At 36.0% G+C, this 21669-nt stretch overlaps 1 protein-coding gene across 11 annotated transcripts in view; it reads left to right on the top strand.

Annotated features, from left to right (window-relative positions):
* The window catches only part of LOC105485398 (coiled-coil domain containing 18), a 130369-nt gene that overhangs the window by 36129 nt on the left and 72571 nt on the right, over nucleotides 1-21669 (top strand). For 9 of the 11 annotated variants that reach the window (XR_011612573.1, XM_011747731.3, XM_011747727.3 and 6 more), the window contains 7 exons: nucleotides 957-1067; nucleotides 1756-1887; nucleotides 5664-5798; nucleotides 5942-6019; nucleotides 10424-10540; nucleotides 16932-17099; nucleotides 21102-21244. Coding sequence is in view for 10 of the 11 variants with exons in the window: in XM_011747731.3 (XP_011746033.2) it covers nucleotides 957-1067; nucleotides 1756-1887; nucleotides 5664-5798; nucleotides 5942-6019; nucleotides 10424-10540; nucleotides 16932-17099; nucleotides 21102-21244 (884 nt within the window). In the remaining variant the exon portion in view is untranslated. The remainder of the gene's footprint in view (nucleotides 1-956; nucleotides 1068-1755; nucleotides 1888-5663; nucleotides 5799-5941; nucleotides 6020-10423; nucleotides 10541-16931; nucleotides 17100-21101; nucleotides 21245-21669) is intronic. The other 2 variants (XM_011747734.3, XM_011747736.3) reach the window with 2 other exon arrangements.

Here is a 21669-nt window from a genome sequence, read left to right as displayed (position 1 = left end):
ACTCCTGGTCTCAGGTGATCCCCACCTCAGTATCCCAAAATGCTGGGATTACAGGAGTGAGCCACCACACCTAGCCAGAGTCTGTATTTGTATTTTTTGTGTATTTCTGCTGTTTAAAGAATCTGTATTTTTAAACAATTGCATGTAAATGTGAAACGACTACACAAGGAATTCCATTCTGAAAAGGGGATAATGAGTGTTTTGTGAATATCTTGTCTTCATTTTCACTAAGGACAGGATAAGGGTGCCTCATTAGGTAATTGTGGACCAGGACCACATGGGTGTATCTTATACTCTACCTTCAAACCAGAGGCTGCAGTCATCTATAGGTACACTTTTTAAATACCTGCTTTCTCAGCTTAAAGTCTATAGCCAAGGCTGAGGAAAAGAACTATAAAATAGGAACTTATGTTAATAATGGAGATGGAGATTTAGACAGTTTATAATTATAGCTACCAGTTTACTTAGGAAATTGCCAAATACTGAGATTAATAAGTTTTTTAAATTACAAAAATAGCACAGTCTTGTTAATGTAAAAGAGGAAAAAGAAGAAAGTGAACCATTGATAATTCTACCACCAGAAATAACTGCTGATACCATTTTATTGTACTTATTTCAGTCTTTAACAGCTACTTAAAAATAGATTAGGGTATTGTCCTTTTTGGATATAGGGGTCTGAATTAAATGACTTATGTTTTACATGGATAGATAGAAGTGATCCTTTGTTTTCACTATTTGTTTTTCTTCTAAATTGTCACTTATTTTTTAAAATACTTATAATTATGTTGGTTAAAAAGTTATTCACTTTGCATCCTAAATGTTTATAACTGTAAGTTTGCCCAATTTATCTAGACACAATGTATTTGAACTTTGAAAGAGTAGCAGGTGTTTGATCTTAGGATACAAAGTCATTACCTTTAAAAAATAATTTTACATTTATTTCAATGTATTTTCAGATGACAAAGAAATGTTCTCAACTTTTAACTCTTGAGAAACAGCTGGAAGAAAAGATAGTTGCTTATTCCTCTATTGCTGCAAAAAATGCAGAACTAGAACAGGAGCTTATGGTAAAACTTATCTTTGTTGCTTCAGATTTACTGTGATTTTTAGGCACTTAATTTGTGATAGCACATTTGTTTTAACGTCATTATTATAAAATATATAGCAAAGTATAAGTGCTACTAAACTCTTCTGATCATTTCTTGTTTGCATTTTTAAGTTAATAGGCTTATATGGGAAGTTATCCAAGTTTTCTCATTTTATCCTAATGGTATTGAAGATAATGGTAGTTCTTTGATATGCTTCTTGATATTTAAAATAGTTTAAATCTTCTCATCTTGATAAAGTATTTTTAACCATTTTGTTAAAGTTTGAAGTATAAACTACTGTGGTTCTTTAAAGAATGGAGTATGACATATTTAATGCTTGACTAATGTACTTTTATGTAAAACTGCTTTTCAATTATACTTTTTTTTTTTTGTGAGACAAAGTCTCACTCTGTGGTTCAGGCTGCAGTGCAGTGGCACAATCATGGCACACTATAGCCTTGGCCTCCCAGGCTTCCCCCTGAGCTTCCCCAGAAGCTATAACCACAGGCACATGCCACACACCTACTTAGCTAATTTTTTGTATTTTTCATAGAGTTGGAGTCTTGCCGTGTTGCCCAGGCTGGTCTTGAACTCCTGGGCTCAAGCAATCTGCCTGCCTTGGCCTCCCAAATCAATTATACTCTTTTAAAGTGTTTTGTGTTTCTAGGAAAAGAATGAAAAGATAAGGAGTCTAGAAACCAATATTAATACAGAGCATGAGAAAATTTGTTTAGCCTTTGAAAAAGCAAAGAAAATTCACTTGGAACAGCATAAAGAAATGGAAAAGCAGATTGAAAGAGTAAGTAATACATATTTAGAATATGAGTGCTGAAAAGAAACATTACTAGCCCCAGCATTTTTTATTTTGTAGATGAGGACACAAAGAGACACAAAAGTTAGTGGCAAGAGCTGTAATTAGAACACCAATCTTTCTGAATAATTTTTCACTACTTTAACAGAATATAGTATGCCTTCTGTTTCAGCTATAATCATTATTTTTGACATTATTAAAGTAATTCTGTAGACTCCATTTCCCTAAAAATATCAGTTGCTTAAAGATTGATTGAGAGGAAAAAGCAGAATAATAGAAGCACTCTTGACCTTGGGTTAAAAGTAGAAAAGAAAATGTGAGACCAAAAATGCAAGACGCAGTAAAAAAAAAAAATAGATACGGTAGTCCCTGCTTATCCATGGGAGAGATATTCCAAGACCTTCAGTGGATGCCTGAAACCACAAATAGTACTGAACCCTTACAGTTTTTCCTATACATACATATCTATTATAAAGCTTAATTTATAAATTAGGCACCATGAGAGATTAGCAACAATTCTAATAAAATCGAACTATTATAACAAAATACTGTCATAAAAGTTATATGAAAACTTGTTCTCATAGAACTGTGTTCTCTCTCTTATGCCCTAGTGCCTCCTTTGCACTTTTTTTTTTTTTTTCTTTTGAGACAGAGTTTTGCTCTGTAGGCCAGGGTGGAGTGCAGTGGCGTGATCTTGGCTCACTGCAACCTCCGCCTCCCGGGTTCAAGTGATTCTCCTGCCTCAGCCTCCTGAGTAGCTGGGATTACAGGTGCACGCTACCAATCCTGGCTAATTTTTGTATGTTTAGTAGATACAGGGTTTCACCATGTTGGTCAGGCTGATGTCAAACTTCTGACCTCGTGATCTGCCTGGCTCAGCCTCTTAATGTGCTGGGACTACAGGCGTGAGCCACTGTGCTCAGCCTCCTTTGCACTTTTATGAATGTAGGTTCTATGAGGCATCTTCTTTGAGAATAGCCTAGTTTCGCTGCAATTGAAGACTTGCTTTGGATGGTATCCTTTCTCCTTAATCAGCTTCTTCATCTCTGCTGGAAATGTGACAGCAACTGCTTCATCAGCAGACACAGCTTCTCCAGTAATTTTAACATTTTTCAGTCTAAGCCTATTCTTGAATCTGTGTAATTATTCCTTATTTGCAATAAATGACTTGGTGTCACTTGTTTCAGGGGATTCTTGCTGAAGTCTTAATATATACTCAGTACTTTCTGGTGCAACACATTGCGGTCAGTTGGAACATGTTTTCTGTTAATGCCTTCCACTTACAAATTTAATGCCTTTTCTATTTTAACTAAGCACTTACACATTGTGGTTGTAACTTTTGTAGTTTGAGGTCCAACTGCCCTACTCGCATGAATTTATTTTTCTTTCTTCACGATTTCATGGATAGATTTGTTCTTTATTGTAGATCTTAGTAACCTCAGCATGCATTTTTTTTTGGTCTCCTTATTAAGTTAAGAACCTTCACCTTTTCACTTAAAGGAAGCACGCTATGTCTTCTCTTTGACATATCCAAATTGGATCTGCATCCAGATAGCATCACTACTCTTTTGCTTTGGGGCCATTATTAAGTAAAATAAGAGTTCCTTGAACACAGGCATTATGATACCATGGCAGTTGATCTGATAACCAAGATGGCTGCTAAGTGACTAACGAGCGGGTAGCTTATACAGCATGGAAAATGGATCATTCTTGTCCAGAGCTGGACATAGTGGGACATCATGAGATTTCATCACACTACTCACAACTGCAATTCAAAATGTATCAATTGTTTGTTTGTGGAATTTTCCATTTAGTATTTTCAGATCAGGGTTGACTGCAGGTAACTGAACTGTGGAAAGTGAAACCACGAATACCACAGGGCTGCTGTAATTTAGATGAGCTTAACAGAAGAATGGAGCAGACAAGAGGAAAAAGACAGTGAACTTGAATGTAGATTAATAGATATTATTCAGTCTGAGCATCAGAGAAAAATTTTTTTTCCAAGAAAAGAAAGATTTATAAAAAAAATTGAACAAAGCCTCAGGGATATATGGGGAAGGACCTATCAGAAGGTCTGATATTCTTGTCTTCAGAGTCAAAGGAGAGAATGAGATTAGTGCAGGAAAATATTTGAAGGAATAGTGTCTGAAAACTTCACAAATTTGATGAAGGAAATAAATTTACAAATTTAAGAAAATCAAAGAGGATAATGTCAAAGAAAACTACTTCTAGACACATCAAAATCCTTGCCAAAAACTAAAACAAAAAACTTTGAAAGCACCCAGAGATAAATGACACTGCATGTAAGGGAACAAATGTTAAAATTACTGCAGATTTCTCATCAAAAACTATGGACGTAAGAAGACAGAACAACATTTTTTAAATGCTGAAAGAGAAAAAACTGTCAATTTATTTTATATCCAGCAAAAATATTCTCTGGGAATGAAGGTAAAATAAAGACATTCTTAGATAAGGACAGCATAGAGAATGTGTCACCAGCAGACTTGTTCTAAAATAAATGCTAAAGAAAGTTCCTCACAGAAAAAAAATACCTGAGAGAAACTTGGGACCTCAGGAATAAAGGAAGAACAACGAAAACAGTAAATATTTGGTAAATATCGGATTTTTATAATATCTATGGCTGTTGAAAGAAGAAATTATAACATTTACTGATCAGGTATGTTGATATAATACATGTGACAACTACAGTGTAAAGGGGGAGATATAAAGGGGCCTATATTCTTAGTTTCTACATTTTGCTTTTTTTTCTTCAGCCTTTAAGTTCAGGGGTGCACATATAGGAGGTGCAGGTTTGTTATACAGGTAAACATGTCCCCTAGTGGTTTGCTGCACAGATCATCCCGTCACTTAGGTATTGAGCCCAGCATCCATTAGCTATTCTTCCTGATGCTACCTGTCTCCCATCCCACTCCCCTATAGGCCTAAATATGTGTTGTTCCTACCCATGTGTTCGTGTGTTCTCATCATTCAGCTCCCACTTATAAGTGAGAACATGCAGTATTTGGTTTTCTGTTCCTGTGTTAGTTTGCTGAGGATAATGGCTTCCAACTCCATCTGTGTCCCTGTAAAGGAAATGATCTCATTCGTTTTTATGGCTACATAGTATTCCATAGTATATATGTACCACATTTTCTTTATCCAGTCTATCACTGGTGGGCATTTAGGTTGATTCCATGTCTTTTCTATTGTGAATAGTGCTGCAATGAACATACATATGCATGTATCTTTGTAATAGAATGATTTACATTCCTGTGAGTATATACCCAGTAATGGGATTGCTGGGTCAAATTGTATTTCTGCCTCTAGGTCTTTGAGGAAATGCCACACCGCCTTCCACAGTGGTAGAACTAATTTACACTCCCATCAGCAGTGTAAAAGTGTTCCTTTTCTCTGCAACCTCTCCAGCATCTGTTTGTTTTTTGACTTTTGAATCATTGCCATTCTGACTGGCATGAGATGGTGTCTCATTGTGGTTTCAATTTGCATTTCTTGAATGATCAGCAATGTTGAACTTTTTTTTTCGTATGTTTGTTGTCCACATGTATGTCTTCTTTTGAGAAGATGAATGAATCACTATTCATGGCAAGTGATTTCATTTCTTCCTTAAAAAGAGAGAAGCTGAAGACAATTTGGCAAAATGCAAAAATCTATGTAATTTCAATTATAGTTTCACATGTATTTAATATTTAAAATGTTTCTAAATTTTACAATATTTAATGTGAAAATTCTGTTTTCGTGTTTAGCTTGAAGCTCAACTAGAGAAAAAGGATCAACAATTTAAAGAACAAGAAAAGACTATGTCCATGTTGCAACAAGATATAATATGCAAACAGCATCATCTTGAATCACTAGATAGACTCTTGACGGAAAGCAAAGGGGTAAAATCATCCTTATAAAAGTACTATTTAGAAGTTGACTAATATTTTATGTCTATAACTTGCCTTTAAATCTAATCAAATCAGTTAACAGGCTGTTACTAATGCTAAAATGTTTATTTGCATACTTTTCTTACTGTTTTTAGGAAATGGAAAAGGAAAATATGAAGAAAGATGAAGCTTTAAAAGCATTACAGAACCAAGTATCTGAAGAAACAATCAAGGCTAGTATGCTAATACTTTATTTTTCTTTCTTTCCTTTTTTTTCTTTTTTTTAGCAGAATCTCTGTCATTTGCCTAGGCCGGAGTGTAGTGGCATGATGATAACTCAGTGCAGCCTTGAACTCCTGAACTCAAGTCATCCTCCCACACTCGCCTCCTGAGTAGCTAGGACGAGTGTGCTCCAACGTGCCTGGCTGATTATTTTTTTCTTTTTGGAGACATTCTTGTGGCTTTTTTACGTTTCTCTATAGATTGTAAACATTGTATAGATAAAAGGCAATTCAGAGCTGAAGATTTGACCTGACTCAATGAACTTAGTTTCTTTAAATGTATTTTCTTTAGTGCAAATTCTGATCTTGATTACTTGATAGTTAATCATCTAGTTCGTAGGTTATCTAGCCTCTTTTTGTCTTAAAACAATTTTTATAACCCTAAAAATTGTTTTAAATTTTAGCTATAATTGCTACTTATTAGCATTACGCCCCCTCCAAAAAAAAATTACCAGAGGAAGTGTAGGAAGAGAAAACTAAAAGTGATTCAATTTTGCTTTATTTTACCTGTTGGCTTGTAAGATTAATTGAGATAAAGCCAGAATTTCTAGCTAAAATATGGCTTTCTGGCTAGTATATCTTCATGGTTAAAAACATGGGCTTTGCTGTTAAATTGGGTTTCAGTGTGGCTTCAAGTGCTTACCGACTCACTGTAACCTTAGCCAGGTTATTTAACTCTTTGAATTTTAATTTCTTCATCCGCAAAATAGGAATGACAATACCCTAGAAGAGCATTAGTGTGAGAATTAAATATAACAGGGTATATAAGGTGCTTAGCACATGCTGAGTTGCCCAAAGTTTTGTAACTAATTGCTATGTATTTAATATTTTCTCTTTTGCATTTTTGGTGTTAAACATAGGTCCGAATATGCTATGACCTTTATTCTGTCATATGTAGCTTGAATATAAAAGATTTGTTTTAAAGATACGATGTTATATTTTGCCTACTATTCTGTTTTGAATTCATTTTGTGACTGTGTATGCCCATATAGACATATGTTTATTCATAACTATTCCTGTAGTATCCACCAAAACTCTTAACATTTAATGCAGTCAGTTCATTTCCCTGTGTTAGAATAGCCCGAAATTTCATTAATATTAAAAAATGATTACTGTACAGAGATTGTAGGCATGAAATACTTTTATTAGATAAAACTCATGTAGCCACTTAACTCCTGCTTTTCATTAAACTACCTAATATAACTAGGCAGTCATCTGGTAAGGTATTTCCATATGTTAATAGCCAGATGAGATGAAAAAGAAATCAGCAAAAGAATGAATAATGATGTTGGATTTTATTCGTTTAACATCTTTAGTAGGTTTGCTGTTTAGGGAAAAATCAAAATGAGGAAGAAATATAGAAGTCAAATTCCTATGATTTAAGCTATATCGACTGATTCTACACATAAGTTATCTATAGCAGCAAAATAGAAGCCTGAAGTCTACTTCTGTCCTCCTGATTACATCATTACTACCTTCCTTTCATGACTTTTGTTCATGTCTCTCAACATGCTTCAACTTGTTCTCTGCAAAAGAAACATGAATTTTTTTTATCTATAGGAGAGTTATAAGGATCAGTTTAAAGTTGTATCACTTAAGCTAACAGGTTGATGATAAAATTCTGAACTAGTAACAAGAAATCAGTAAAGTAAACCAGTTGTTACCTGCTGTTAAATAGAAAATTGAAAAGGTGCTTATTAGATTTACAGATTTTATTTCTTTTGTTTTGTTTTCCTTTTATTTTCTACTTTGGATTCCCCAAAACTCCCACAAAGAAAGTCTTACAAGAGCTTACCTTCTTTTTTTGAAAATGCATAGCCTAGAGCCCTATCTGGTTGTCTCCAGACTGTGCACCTGAGGAGCTTCTTTGGTTCAGCAGAGTGGTGTTTGTTTTTGTTTTGATTTCATTTATTTATACGAACATACACACACATTTGCAAGTGGTTTGTATACAATGCAAGATGTTTATCTGTATGAGATTCAGACTTTCAAACTCTGTTCAAATAAGAAATTCAATAGAGTAGTGGATGTTTTGGGTTTTTATTAATTGTTTATTAGCTATAATTGATTCCTAATTTATTTTTTAAAATTTCAGGCCCACAAAAAAATTGAAACAATAGTGTACTCCTCACCTAGATTCACTCTCTGTTAAACTCTGTTAAACTCTAGGTACACTCACTTTATCTCTCTCTACACATACACATGCATGCATGCTTGTGTGTGTCCCTACCAACCCACCTCCCTTTTGCCAAACAGCCTGAGAGAAGGTTACGGATATCATAATACTTTACCCCTTTAATATTTAACATGCATCTCCTGTGAACAGAGAATTTCTCCTGCGTGACCACACCACCACTATGCTACAGAGAAAGTCAGCATTAATTCAGTAATATCATTCAACACTGTGCATATTAAGATTTCCCCAATTACTTAAAATTGTCCTTTATAGCCTTGCTACTCAAAGCATGGTCTGTGAACTAGCAGCATCAGCATCACCTGGAAGCTTGTTACATTTGAAGAGTATCTAGCCATGCCCCAGACCTGGGACTAAAGTGAATCAAGTATGATGACACAAAATTTAAGGAGACACTCTCAGGATTATATACCTTATCTAAGGTGATGACTGTCAGATCTCATTATTTTAAGGGTGTATATTTCATTGATAATTAGCAAACAAACTTTGGAGTCTTTGAGGGTCTTGGGGACTGTGTGAATGTCCTGTTCCTCAATAACCTTACAATCAATGGCTTTCATATCTAATGATGAATCTTGCCCGAATGAGTTATTACACTGTTAACTATTAGGTAGTGATATTCTGACAGAATCATAGATTTTATTTATTTTTTCTCTGTGTGAAGGATGATACAAGTCCCAATGCCCATTCTCTTTCATAAAAAAGAAAATTTATTTATAAGTTTCATAAAACAAATATTAGTTAAAAATTATTACTAAGGCAGCAGTTTATTAACAAAGATAGTCATTCAGAATTACAGATTTTTTAGCTGTTAATGGTTTCATACACAGACTATAAGGGTGGTGTTCAAAAACTCTTATAAGATTCCCTTTTTAGAAATAAGAGTGGCAAAGATAATTTCATGATGTAGAATAGAATCTGCAAGAGGGATAGTTTTTTCTCATTTTTTCATCTGCTAAGAAATCTAAGATTTCTTTCACTTTTTCAAGACTGCTTGCTATAACATTATTAGCATTAAGAGGAAGAATACCATTGAGAAGCTCAAATTTACAATAAAGAAAACAAGGAGTAAGGCAAGAATCTTATTAATAGCTGGGATGTGGAGCATGTATGCAATACATGGGCCTTGAACTAAAAGTACCGAATTTGAGTTGCTCTTTGGTATTAAGGTAGTAAAGCAGTGGCAACTATATGAACACTTGGACCAAGTTAAATTGCTGCCTTTCTGAAAATATTTTCACTGTTTGGAAGCAAAGAAGGTTTCACTTCTTTTTTCCTAGCTGACAAATTATAATTTCTTAGTAACTTCAGCATTTCAAAATATTCTCATTAAGGCCAGGCAAGGTGGCTCACACCTGTAATCTCAGCACTTTGGGAGGCCAAGGTGGGTGGATCACCTGAGGTCAGGAGTTTAAGACCAGTCTGGCCAACATGGCAAAACCTGCTCTCTACTAAAAATACAAAAATCAGCAAGGCGTGGTGGTGCATACCTGTAATCCCAGCTACTCAGGAGGCTGAGGCAGGAGAATTGCTTGAACCTGGGAGGTGGAGGTTGCATTGAGCCAAGATTGCACCACTGCACTCCAGCCTCGGCTACAGAGCAAGACTTTGTCTCAAAAAAAAAAAAAACAAAAAAAACTCACTTGAACATTGTTAACAGTACGCTAGTTTGTACTCATTTTCCTATTTTTCTTATTCAAGGAGGCTTAAGAAGTAGGTTTAAATACCACTTACCTTTTAAAGAGAAGGTTTTAAGGTGTTTGGCCTACAGATTCTTGACAGTTGGCCCCAGTTTATCTTGTCAATTGTGGCTCCCAAATAACGATTTCCTACAAATTAATCTTCTTATTACCCTAGGCTCTTGCCAACTTCTCACCACTCGCTTTCACAGGGCCTTGCTTCTGAGCATACTCCCTTTTCCTGGAATGCCCTTCTAAACTTGTCCAACTCTTTATTTATTCTTCAGGATTCCATCCCTCGGTTTTCTATTTGGTTTCCTCATTTGCAATGAAGAATTAGTTTACTCAATAAATATCTTCTATAATGGCATTTTATGTCCTAAGTAGGACTGTATATTCACTATTTGAAGCACTGAGGTAACGTTAGGAGATAAATCTGTAAAATATTGAGTATATCAGTGTTTTTCTTTTTTTCCTGCTTAGGTTAGGCAACTAGATTCAGCATTAGAAATTTGTAAGGAAGAACTTGTCTTGCATTTGAATCAATTGGAAGGAAATAAGGAAAAGTTTGAAAAACAGTTAAAGAAGAAATCTGAAGAGGTAAATTAACATTTACTTTATATATAGCGTATATTTCAAGTGATTTTTTTTTTAAGACGCATGAGATGTAGGACAAAAAAAATCTATATATATCTATATATATCTATATATATTTATATATATATTTATATATATTCATATATATTCATATATATTCATATATATTCATATATATATTTATATATATATATATATCTTTCTTTCTTTCTTTCGAGACGGCGTCTCCCTGTGTCGTCCAGGCTGGAGTACAGTGTCACAATCTTGGCTCACTTGAACCTCTGCCTCCTGGGTTCAAGCAATTCTTGTGCCTTAGCCTCCTGTGTAGCTAGGATTACAGGTATGCACTACCAGGCCTGGCTAATTTTTGTATTTTTAGTAGAGACAGAATTTCACTGTGTTGGCCAGGCTGGCCTTGAACTCCTGGCCTCAAGTAATGCACCCACCTCAGCCTCCCAAAGTGTTGGGTTTACAGGTGTAAGCCACCGTGCCTGGCCAAAAGAATATCTTTATGTATCTGATATAAAAAAGTATTTCCAATAAAATATAAATTCCAATTTTCTTTAAGGAGCAAACATTATTTCAATGCAAAATAAAATATACCTTAAAATTCTAATTCTTTTATTTATTTTTAGAGAATCAGAAGAATAAATTATTAATATTACAGTCATTCTAATATAAAATTACATGACACCTTGAACATTGTTTTAGATTTAGAGGTTTAAAATTCTTCAAGAATTTTTCATTTTGTTTTTGTTCTTGTTGTCTGTAGGACTGAGAATTAACTTTAGAATTTCAACTTTTTTGAGATAAGTTTCTCAGATACTGGATTGGAAACCTTTTTTTTTTTTGAGATGGAGTCTCTCTCTGTCACCCAGGCTCGGCTCACTGCAACCTCTGCCTCCTGGGTTCAAGCAATTCTCTTGCTCAGTCTCCTGAGTAGCTGGGACTATAGGTGCACGCTGCCATGCCCAGCTATTTTTTTGTATTTTTTTTTCTTTTTTGTAGAGATAGGGTTTCACCGTGTTGCCCAGGCTGGTCATGAACTCCTGAGCTCAGGCAATCCGCCCACCTCGGCCTCCCAAAGTGCTGGGATTACAGGCGTGAGCCACCACACCCAGCCTTGGAAACTTTTCTTGAACATCTTACTCATCTCTGTATGTTCAATTTGTAGCACTTTACTTTGGTTAGGCACTCACTAAACATTTGCTCAAATGGATAATCGTAATGAAGAATTTATTTGTTAGAATTTATAATATATGTACTTTAAGCTTAAAATTTATTTTTAGAGGCCAGGTGCGGTGGCTCACACCTGTAATCCCAGCAGTTTGGGAGGCTGAGGTGGGCGGATCACAAGGTCAGGAGATCGAGACCATCCTGGCTAACACGGTGAAACCCCGTCTCTACTAAAAATACAAACAATTAGCTGGGCATGGTGGCACGCGCCTGTAGTCGCAGCTACTTGGGGAGGCTGAGGCAGGAGAATGGTGTGAACTCAGGAGGTGGAGCTTGCAATGAGCCGAGATCGCACCACTGCATTCCAGCCCGGCAACAGAGCGAGACTCCGTCTCCAAAAAAAAAATAATAATAATAATAATAAAAATTTAAAAATTTATTTTTAGAAATGGTTCCCAATGAATTTTAATCAAGGTTGACTTTTGGCCACTCATTGTTGCTTACGCCTATAAGCTCAGCACTTTGGGAGGCCGGGAGTTCAAGACAAGCCTGGGCAACATGGGGCAAAACCCCATCTCTACAAAAAAATGGAAAACATTAGCCAAGTGTGGTGGTGCATACCCGTGGTCCCAGCTACTCAGGAAGCTGAGGTGGGAGGATCACTTGAGTCTAGGAGGTCAAGGCTGCAGTGAGCTGTGATCACGCCACTGTACTCCAGCCTGGCAGCACAGCGAGACCCAATCTCAAAAAATATATATGTGTATATATATGTATATAAATATATATATATTTGTATTTACATATTAATCAAGATTGACTTGAATATATCAGAAAGGTCCAATGAGAAAAACAGAAGCCTTTATATCTTTTAAATAGAGCAAATTTATACAGAGAATTAGACACACAGGTGATGAAAGGGTAGAGAAGCCAAACAGTATACCACAGCGACTCAGAGATTTTAAGCAGGGACCCACTACCATTGTTAAGGTTAGAGGAACATCAGGAAAAGATAGTATGATCATAGTCTAGAAGCAGGGCTGCCTGTCCGGAGCTGGGGCCGAAGAAAAAGCGTCTGTCCAATAGGAACTGGGGCAATAGAGGAGGAGCACTGCAGCTACTGACCATTCCCATTGGCTAAACCTATTTGTAATCTAGAGGGCAAAGGAGGCCAAGAACTGTGGTTTCCTACAATATACAGAGCAGAGCAGGGGAAAGGCATGGGTAGATCTAAGAGTAAATAATGTAGTTGACCAGCACTCCAGAGTTAGGTGCATCAAGTAATTATATAGCCTTAGAAGTTTAAAAAAAAAACAACAACTTTCAGATTTTATATGGTCATGCCTTCTTCCCTCTACCTTCCTTTATGAAGGTTTTTATAGCATCTTTGACAGGCATATATTTTTCTACTCCAATATGTAGAAACTAAATCATCTAAACTGTATGTATTTGGATTTTTAAAAATAAGAATGTCCTTTTTTTTACTATGATCTTCTTTAAAGTAGTATACAAAATACATTATTTTGGCATTTATTCTACTGCTCATGCCCACACTCTGCTTCAGAATAAACAGACTTGGCAGAGATGGAATCTACCTGGAGGTAGGCAGCATTTGTAATAGGAGAATTCGTTGAGCTTTAGACTTTGCGTTCATAGAAACAACATCAGAGACTGGGGTGGATAACAGATATTTACACACAAAATAAATAGAACGATTTTTTTTTCTTTTTTTGAGACAGGGTCTTGCTTTGTCACCTAGGCTGGAGTGCAATGGTGCAATCTCAGTTCATTGCAATCTCTGCCTCCCAGGTTCAAGCAGTTCTTCTGCCTCAGCCTTCTCAGCAGCTGGGATTACAGGCATGTGCCACCACACCTGGCTCATTTAGAATGATTTTTAGAACAGCTGGAAATACATACCTAGGCTCAAACTGAATTAGAAACCAGAAGCGGTAATCAGGTATATTTGACCAGACTAGGGAGTAAGTAAATTAGAAAGATTTGCAAACTCATTTATTACCGCTCAATCATTAGCTCAACTGCACATGCATTGGCTTGCTAACTTAAAAGTTCATCTGTCACGTGCTCATGTGTATTGATAAAAAACATGGAGAAGAATCCAAGTACTAACTGTTGACTTATTTACCTTTACAGCAAATTATGTCTTACAGAGAAAATTCTTTCTAGTGTTGGTTAATATAATTAACACCTTGTAACAGCAGAGTTGTGAAGTTTTCATCATATATAGCTGCATTTTAGAAAACCTGATTTGAGTAATAGTGCATCTATTCTGTTAATAATAGGTGATATTATAAAGATGTTCTTATCTTTTAAATGAGGGAATATGCCCCAATCATATAACTCGCTGAATAATTAAGTGGCCCTAGGGCATATTGGTAGAAATTTAGCCACTTGTAAAAACTACATGTTGATTACCCATTGCAAAAAGCTAATGTATATTCCTCTGCGCTTTTGCCTCAGCCACATATTCTTTTCTGGATGTTGAAATAAATATGATTATGATGAAAATAATACTTTGGGGTTCTGAATTTTTGGAAGATATTTAACTTCATATTAAAATGTTTTTAACAATGCTTTTAAAATAATCAAGTTATGTGTTCATGCAAAATTACATTGTCAACATAATAAAAGAAAGTAAAAAAATTTTATTTTGCATAAAATTATGAATAAGCCTAAATGTTTTCTGCATGAAGATTTTATTCAATAAAATCAGTCATTTCATTGATAAATATCTTCATTTAAATAGATGGACTTAGATTTTGAGAAGTTGGCATCATATGTTTCTGCGTTATATTTTATTTTTAAGCAACAATTATGAGACTGTTTCTGCTTTGGGTACATAGTAATACTAGATAAAGTTAAGTGTAAGGTAGATTTTATCATTTAAATTCTACTTTCTTATTTACTTCAATTATAAAATATTAAGTACTCTGGGAATAATACATTAGTAGAAAATACAACATAAAAACAATTCATTCTATATTTACTTTTAAACTGAAGCCAACTGACCGGGCTCGGTGGCTCACGCCTGTAATCCCAGCACTTTGGGAGGCCGAGGCGGGCAGATCACGAAGTCAGGAGATCTAACACAGTAAACCCCGTCTCTACTAAAAATAGAAAAAAAAAAAAATTAGCCGGGCGTGGTGGCGGGCTCCTGTAGGCCCAGCTACTCGGGAGGCTGAGGCAGGAGAACAGCGTGAACCTGAGAGGCAGAGCTTGCAGTGAGCCGAGATCGCACCACTGCACTCCAGCCTGGGCAGCAAAGCGAGACTACGTCTCAAAACAAACAAACAAACAAACAAAAAAAAAACCTAAAACCAACTGGAAGTAAAGGTCGGTACAATGAAATGTCAGTATAAGTTTGATAGATATAGGTTATATTTTGTAAATATTTGTGATAACTAATATTAGATATTTCAATATATGTAATTGAAATGTCAGTGACTGGATTACTGAAATAAAATTTTGTTGTTATTATGTGGTAAGGCTTTGTGTTTTGGTTAGATCTTATTTTTTTCTTGTTTTGTCTTATTTTAATATTTTGTCCATTTTTTTCTCTGAATAGGTAAGTATGAGACAGGATGTTCCAATAAAGAAAAAAACAGTATTTAAGCCTGTCTGGCAAGCGAGTCAGTTCTATATAAAATAAACCAATGCAGAAGTGTGATCTGCAGGTTTTGTCAGGAGCTAAGAGAGAAAACAAAACAGATGATCTGACACATATTTACACTAAATTATTTTCATGCAGACAGAATTAAACAAAACAGATTTGCAGGAAAAGGGATTATAATAACAGGATTAGAGATCAATTAGTTGCCTATGATATCCAGGGTTACTTCCAGTTTACAACATCATCATATAATGAAGAAATCTGAAATCTAGGAGCTTCTCATAATGAGCAAAGAATATTTGGCCCTGAAGGCCTTAATGTTCACCTGCTGGATAGTTAGAAAAAAGAAGCAAGTCATGATTCTCTTCCACAATTTACTATAAGGAGTTTAAAATTCCTTTTGGGATGATATTTACTGGAAAGATTCTTTGCTTTAAAGGAATGGTTTTATTTTCCTTCATTTAAAAAATTTATTACATAAGTAACAACAAGAAAACTTAAAGAACATTTACCTACAGCCCATTCTCTAATACTTCAGTTTTCATTTTTCTATTTGCATGTATATTTTTCAAAATTATATTAATGAAATGTGATTTTTTAACTTTATAAATTTTTATGTGTTAGCTGTCTTTTTAATTATTTGAAATGGTTGTGTCATTTTTAATCACATTGACAATCATCACTTATTCTTCCATTCACTTTGGTAAAAGATGAAGAATATTGTAAAATATATTTTAAATTATGTTTCATTGTTGATAGTATTTTAAAAATAATTTCTGCTGGCATATTTTTAGAATTTTTATTACTAGGACAAAGGGCATTTATTTTTCTTCTTAATAGATGCTCTTGGATAAAAGTATCTTAAAGCAGTTTTGGAGACCATCTATTCAAGTCCTAAATATTTAGAGTAATTAGGCAAATTTCTTAGTTGTTATTGTCATTCCTTTATGTGTTTTTTTGTAACATAAATATTCAGCAGTGTTTTGCTGGGATATTATTGTATAAACAACAGCAATAATAGCAACAGTAACAATAAATAGCACCAAACATTATATAGAGCTTTTATGGCTATAGTTTATCATTAGTAAGGGTGAAAGAATCAGGTGAAGTGCAGATAAAACCATGGCTCTCCTTCTGGGAGAGGTCAAACAGAACATGCTCCTTTTTATAGCAGTGAAATGTGGCAACATCTGTTTCTGCCTAGGGAAGCCTATTTATGACTCAAAGTTCAGGGTTTTTATTGGAGGGTTGTCACACGGGAACGATGACCAGCCTACAAGTATCAAAAATTCCAGAATTCTAAAGGAAGGCATATTTCAGTGCCCCAGCCAGGCAAAACAACCTCATCACTTAGGAACATTTTTAAAGCCACATTTCCAGACACTAACCAAGAGCAATCCTATAAGCAGGCCCTTCCAATACATCTCCCCATCAGAAAAATGAAGACTGCCCTTCCAGTGACAAACTATAGACATGAATACAATTGTCCCACATGACAGGTGGATGGTTATCTAATAAGGAGGACAACTTTGATGTTTTATTGCCTTTTATTTGAAACACTGCATTGTATTGAGATATATATATATTTGCCAGGTATATTGTTTACAGAAAGAGCTAAAAATAAAAAATCACAGTCTTCAAGAGACTTCTGAGCAAAACATTATTCTACAGCATACTCTTCAGCAACAGCAGCAAATGTTACAACAAGAGACAATTAGAAATGGAGAGCTGGAAGATACTCAAACTAAACTTGAAAAACAGGTATATATTATTAGCCCAAGATTGTTTCATTTGTATGAAATAGAAATTTTTAAAATCATGAATACATTTTTGGTTAGTTTTTTTAAACTGCTGTTTGGCCAGATGCTGTGGTTCATGCCCATAATTCCAGCACTTTGGGAGGCTGAGGCAGGTGGATCACCTGGGGTCAGGAGTTCGAGACCAGCCTGGCCAACATGGCCCAACCTCGTCTCTACTAAAATTACAAAACTTAGCCAGGCGTTGTGGCACATGCCTGTAACCCCAGCTACTCAGGAGGCTGAGACACAAGAATCACTTGAACCCAAGAGGCAGAGGTTGCGGTGAGCTGCGATTGTGCCACTGCACTCCACCCTGGGAGACAGTGAGACTCTGCCTCAAAAAAAAAAATTGCTGTTTAACCTCAAAGATTTTGCATTATAAGAAATACTCGGCCGGGCGCGGTGGCTCAAGCCTGTAATCCCAGCACTTTGGGAGGCCGAGACGGGCGGATCACAAGGTCAGGAGATCGAGACCATCCTGGCTAACATGGTGAAACCCCGTCTCTACTAAAAATACAAAAAACTAGCCGGGCGAGGTGGCGGGCGCCTGTAGTCCCAGCTACTCGGGAGGCTGAGGCAGGAGAATGGCGTGAACCCGGGAGGCGGAGCTTGCAGTGAGCTGAGACCCGGCCACTGCATTCCAGCCTGGGCGACAGAGCGAGACTCCGTCTCAAAAAAAAAAAAAAAAAAAAAAAAAAAAAAAGAAATACTCAATACTGATATTGTAAAATAAATTTCTATTCCTATGTAATCTGACCTCCATCTCTTATACTATGATTATATGTTTGCCATTCCATACAATTTATAATTCATGTTTCTTTATTCAATCTGTCTTCGTGTACCTAATCTGAATGCCTATAATTTTTCCTTTTTGGATCAGGACATAGTGTGTGATATTCCTTAAAGAAATGGCAAAGCAGTGCACTAAAAGAAAAATCCCAAGGGAAAATACCCCTGAAAGTTCTAAAATTAAAAATTATTACTTGAATGTAAGAATTCTGGAGAATTTTATACTAGAATCTAATCTTTTTCCTTTAATTCATTACTGAATTTATCTGAATTCTTTAGATATTTTACATTTTTGTTTTTTCTTTCAAAAGAAATCAAATTTACAGTAATGTATAAATTAGAAAATGATTGTCCCCTGTAATCTTACTGTATTTTCCTTTTTTTTTTTTTTTGTCATTTTTTTGGTCTTTTATCTACTTGTTCTGAAGTCATCCTCAGCCTGTCCAGTGGAACTAAAGAATCTTCCTCTCACTACATTTAAACACATCAGGCAGGTATTCTGTTTTTTTTTTTTTGAGACAGTTTTACTCTTGTCACCCAGGCTGGAGTGCAATGGTGCGATCTCGGCTTACTGCAACCTCCGCCTCCCGGGTTCAGGGGATTCTCCCGCCTCAGTGACCTGAGTAGCTGGGATTACAGGCATGCGCCACCACACCCGGCTAATTTTGTATTTTTAGTAAAGACAGGGTTTCTCCATGTTGGTCAGACTCATCTCAAACTCCCAGCTCAGGTGATCTACCCGCTTGGGCCTCCCAAAGTGCTGGGATTACAGGTGTGAGCCACTGCTCCCGGCCTCTGTATTTTTTTTTAAGACACATCTTCCTGTGACTCTCCATCCCTTTTGTTAAAATTTAGACCTACTGCTTGCTATGCCTACTATACAGCTTCATCCTGAAGCATTTCTTCTTCTCATCTATGTTTGATTCCCACTACCTACATCCTTTGTCATTGACTCTGGTTCTTGCAGGATTGATTATGATTCTTGTTCCTAAGTCACTTCCATAATGGTTGTATGGTTTTTCTTCTGTTTTTTGTTTTTGTTTTTTTGTTACTAGTTCATTTGTTTCTTTTCTTTTCTTTTTTTCTTTTTTTGAGACGGAGTCTCGCTCTGTCGCCAGGCTGGAGTGCAGTGGCATGATCTTGGCTCACTGCAGCCTCTGCCTCCCAGGTTCAAGCAATTCTCCTGCCTCAGCCTCCCGAGTATCTGGGACTGTAGGCTCGCACCACCACGCCCAGCTAATTTTTGTTTTTTAAGTAGAGGCAGGGTTTCACCATGTTGGCCAGGATGGTCTCGATGTCTTGATCTTGTGATTCACCTGCCTCAGCCTCCCAAAGTGCTGGGATTACAGGCGTGAGCCACTGTGCCCAGCCTCATTTGTATTTTTTATTCGGTGATTTTATTTCTTTGTGATCTTGTTTTAAAAGATTTTGTGTTCTCATTAGCTTCATTGAGGTCTACAGAAGTTTATGTCTAAAAATTTCTTCAGTATTTGGAGTAAATTTTTGACTAGGTGTTCCTTTTCTGCCTTTCATCCATATTACACTATGCATAGGTTCCATTTTGCATCTTTAGATTTCTTTATTTAATTAAGAATTGAGCGGGTGGATTTTCTTTGGTTCCTTTCCCTTTTTACCTGGGTACTGTTTTAATTTTCTTCTTGGAACTTGAGGTGGAGGGGTGGATATTAATGGGGTTTTCTTGTTTTGTTTTGTTTGAGACAGGGTCTTACTTTGTCATCCAGGCTGGAGTGCAGTGACATGATCACGGCACAGTGCAGCCTCAATTTCCCTGGGCTCAGGTGATTTTCCCACTTCTGCCTTCCGAGTCCTACCACCATGCCCAGCTAATTTTGTGTGTGTGTGTGTATATATGTGTGTGTGTGTGTGTGTGTGTGTGTGTGTGGTTTTTCTTTTTTTTTTTTGTTTTGGTAGAGACAGAGTATCACCATGTTGCCCAGGCTGGTCTCGAACTCTTGGGCTTAAGTAATCCACCTTCCTTGGCCTCCCAAAGTGCTGGGATTGGAGGCCTGAACCACCACACCTGGCAAGATATTAATGGTTTATAATCTATATTTAGTTCTTCAGTGAGAGATTTTAGAAGAACAGGGGGGATATTCAGGTCAGAATTGAGAGGTTAACTTTGAGACCACAGTCATATAAATATTCATGAAGACATCGAGTGACTGAAATTACCTAGGGAGAGAATATAGAATGAGAAGCAAGAAGATTGACTTGGACAGATCCCTGAGGGATGTGATACATGGAAGCCAAAGTAAGTATTTCATTAAGGAAGGAATGAATGTTGCTGTCATGGGCTGCTGGAATCAATGTCAAGTAAAATGAGGGTTGGGAAATGTCCATTGAAATTAGCAACTTGGAAGTCACTGGTGTTGTAATCCCTATTTCTGTGGAATGGCCTCTGGCTATGGGTTGAAGAATGAATGAGAAGTGAGACAGTGATACAACACACAGAAAACTTTGAGAAGTTGGGCTATACATGGGAGGAAATAAAGGGTGGTAGATAGAGGGAGGTCAAGGTCTGAAGAAAAGCTTTTTACAGTGGGAAAATCTTTAACATGTTTAAATGCTACTATTAAAAAAACCGTAGAGAGATTGAAGATATTGGAAAGAGGAGATAGTAGTATGAAGTTCCTGAAAAAATTAATAGGAATTGAATCCAGAACACCTATGAAGCATTTTGACTTATATAGGAGGAAGAATATCTCCTTTATTATAGTAGAATAGAGGAAAAATGAATAGGAACAAATTCAAGTTAAAATGGGAGCAAATGCAAGTTAGCATTTGAGGTCATGTGGCAATCTAGGAATCTATTGAATGAGCCAATTCGTGAAGAAAAGAAAGGAGCAGTTTGGTAAGAGAAGAAAGGACATTTCAAATGGGGACAATGAAAAGGAGAACATTTGCTATCACTTTGTTCAATTATTATAACACTTTAGTGTTATGATGTGGCCACTTCCCTAAATAGTAATATATGTGTATATGAAGTATCTTTATTATTAGAAAGTAAGCCTTGCTTTGTATATTTTCCAAACATTAGTTCTTGGTCTATATGTTGATTTTTATGATACATCTTGAAACTGATAAGCTAGGTTACATATTTATAAAAGTATTTTTCTTCTGAATTTAAAATGTTTATTGAAAACTGCTTTACAAGGTGTCAAAACTGGAACAAGAACTTCAAAAACAAAGGGAAAGTTCAGCTGAAAAGTTGAGAAAAATGGAGGAGAAATGTGAATCAGCTGCACATGAAGCAGATTTGAAAAGGCAAAAAGTGATTGAGCTTACTAGCACTGCCAGGTAAAATATGAATATGTTTTATTTACCTTCCTACTTCAATATCAGTGGTATCTGAGTTTCAAAATCAGATAATGTTCAGTGGAGCATTTGCTTGAGGAATTAATGTCTCCATAGTCTGTGTTCCTGTTGCATTTTGTTTGTATTTCCTTCATATCTTTCATTATGCCTTTTTCTGTATTATAGTTTAATATTTTTAACCTTCCTACTATATTATAAGTTTCTTAAGACAAGGATGATATCTGGTTTATTTTAGGGTCTTACACAACAATTGGCACAATTCCTTATACCTCATAGGCACTCAGCAACTGTTAATTGTGAATAACATTAAAAGTTGTAGGCAAACTTGTAAATGTACTCACATAGAGGAAACTTTCAGGCGATCCAATTATATAGAGGAAAAGTGACAATATAAAAGTGGTTCTCAG

The sequence above is a fragment of the Macaca nemestrina genome, chromosome 1, assembly GCF_043159975.1.
Source record: "Macaca nemestrina isolate mMacNem1 chromosome 1, mMacNem.hap1, whole genome shotgun sequence".
NCBI lineage: Eukaryota > Metazoa > Chordata > Mammalia > Primates > Cercopithecidae > Macaca > Macaca nemestrina.
Note: the sequence above shows the minus strand (reverse complement) of the source record. Positions and strands in the feature narration are given on the sequence as shown.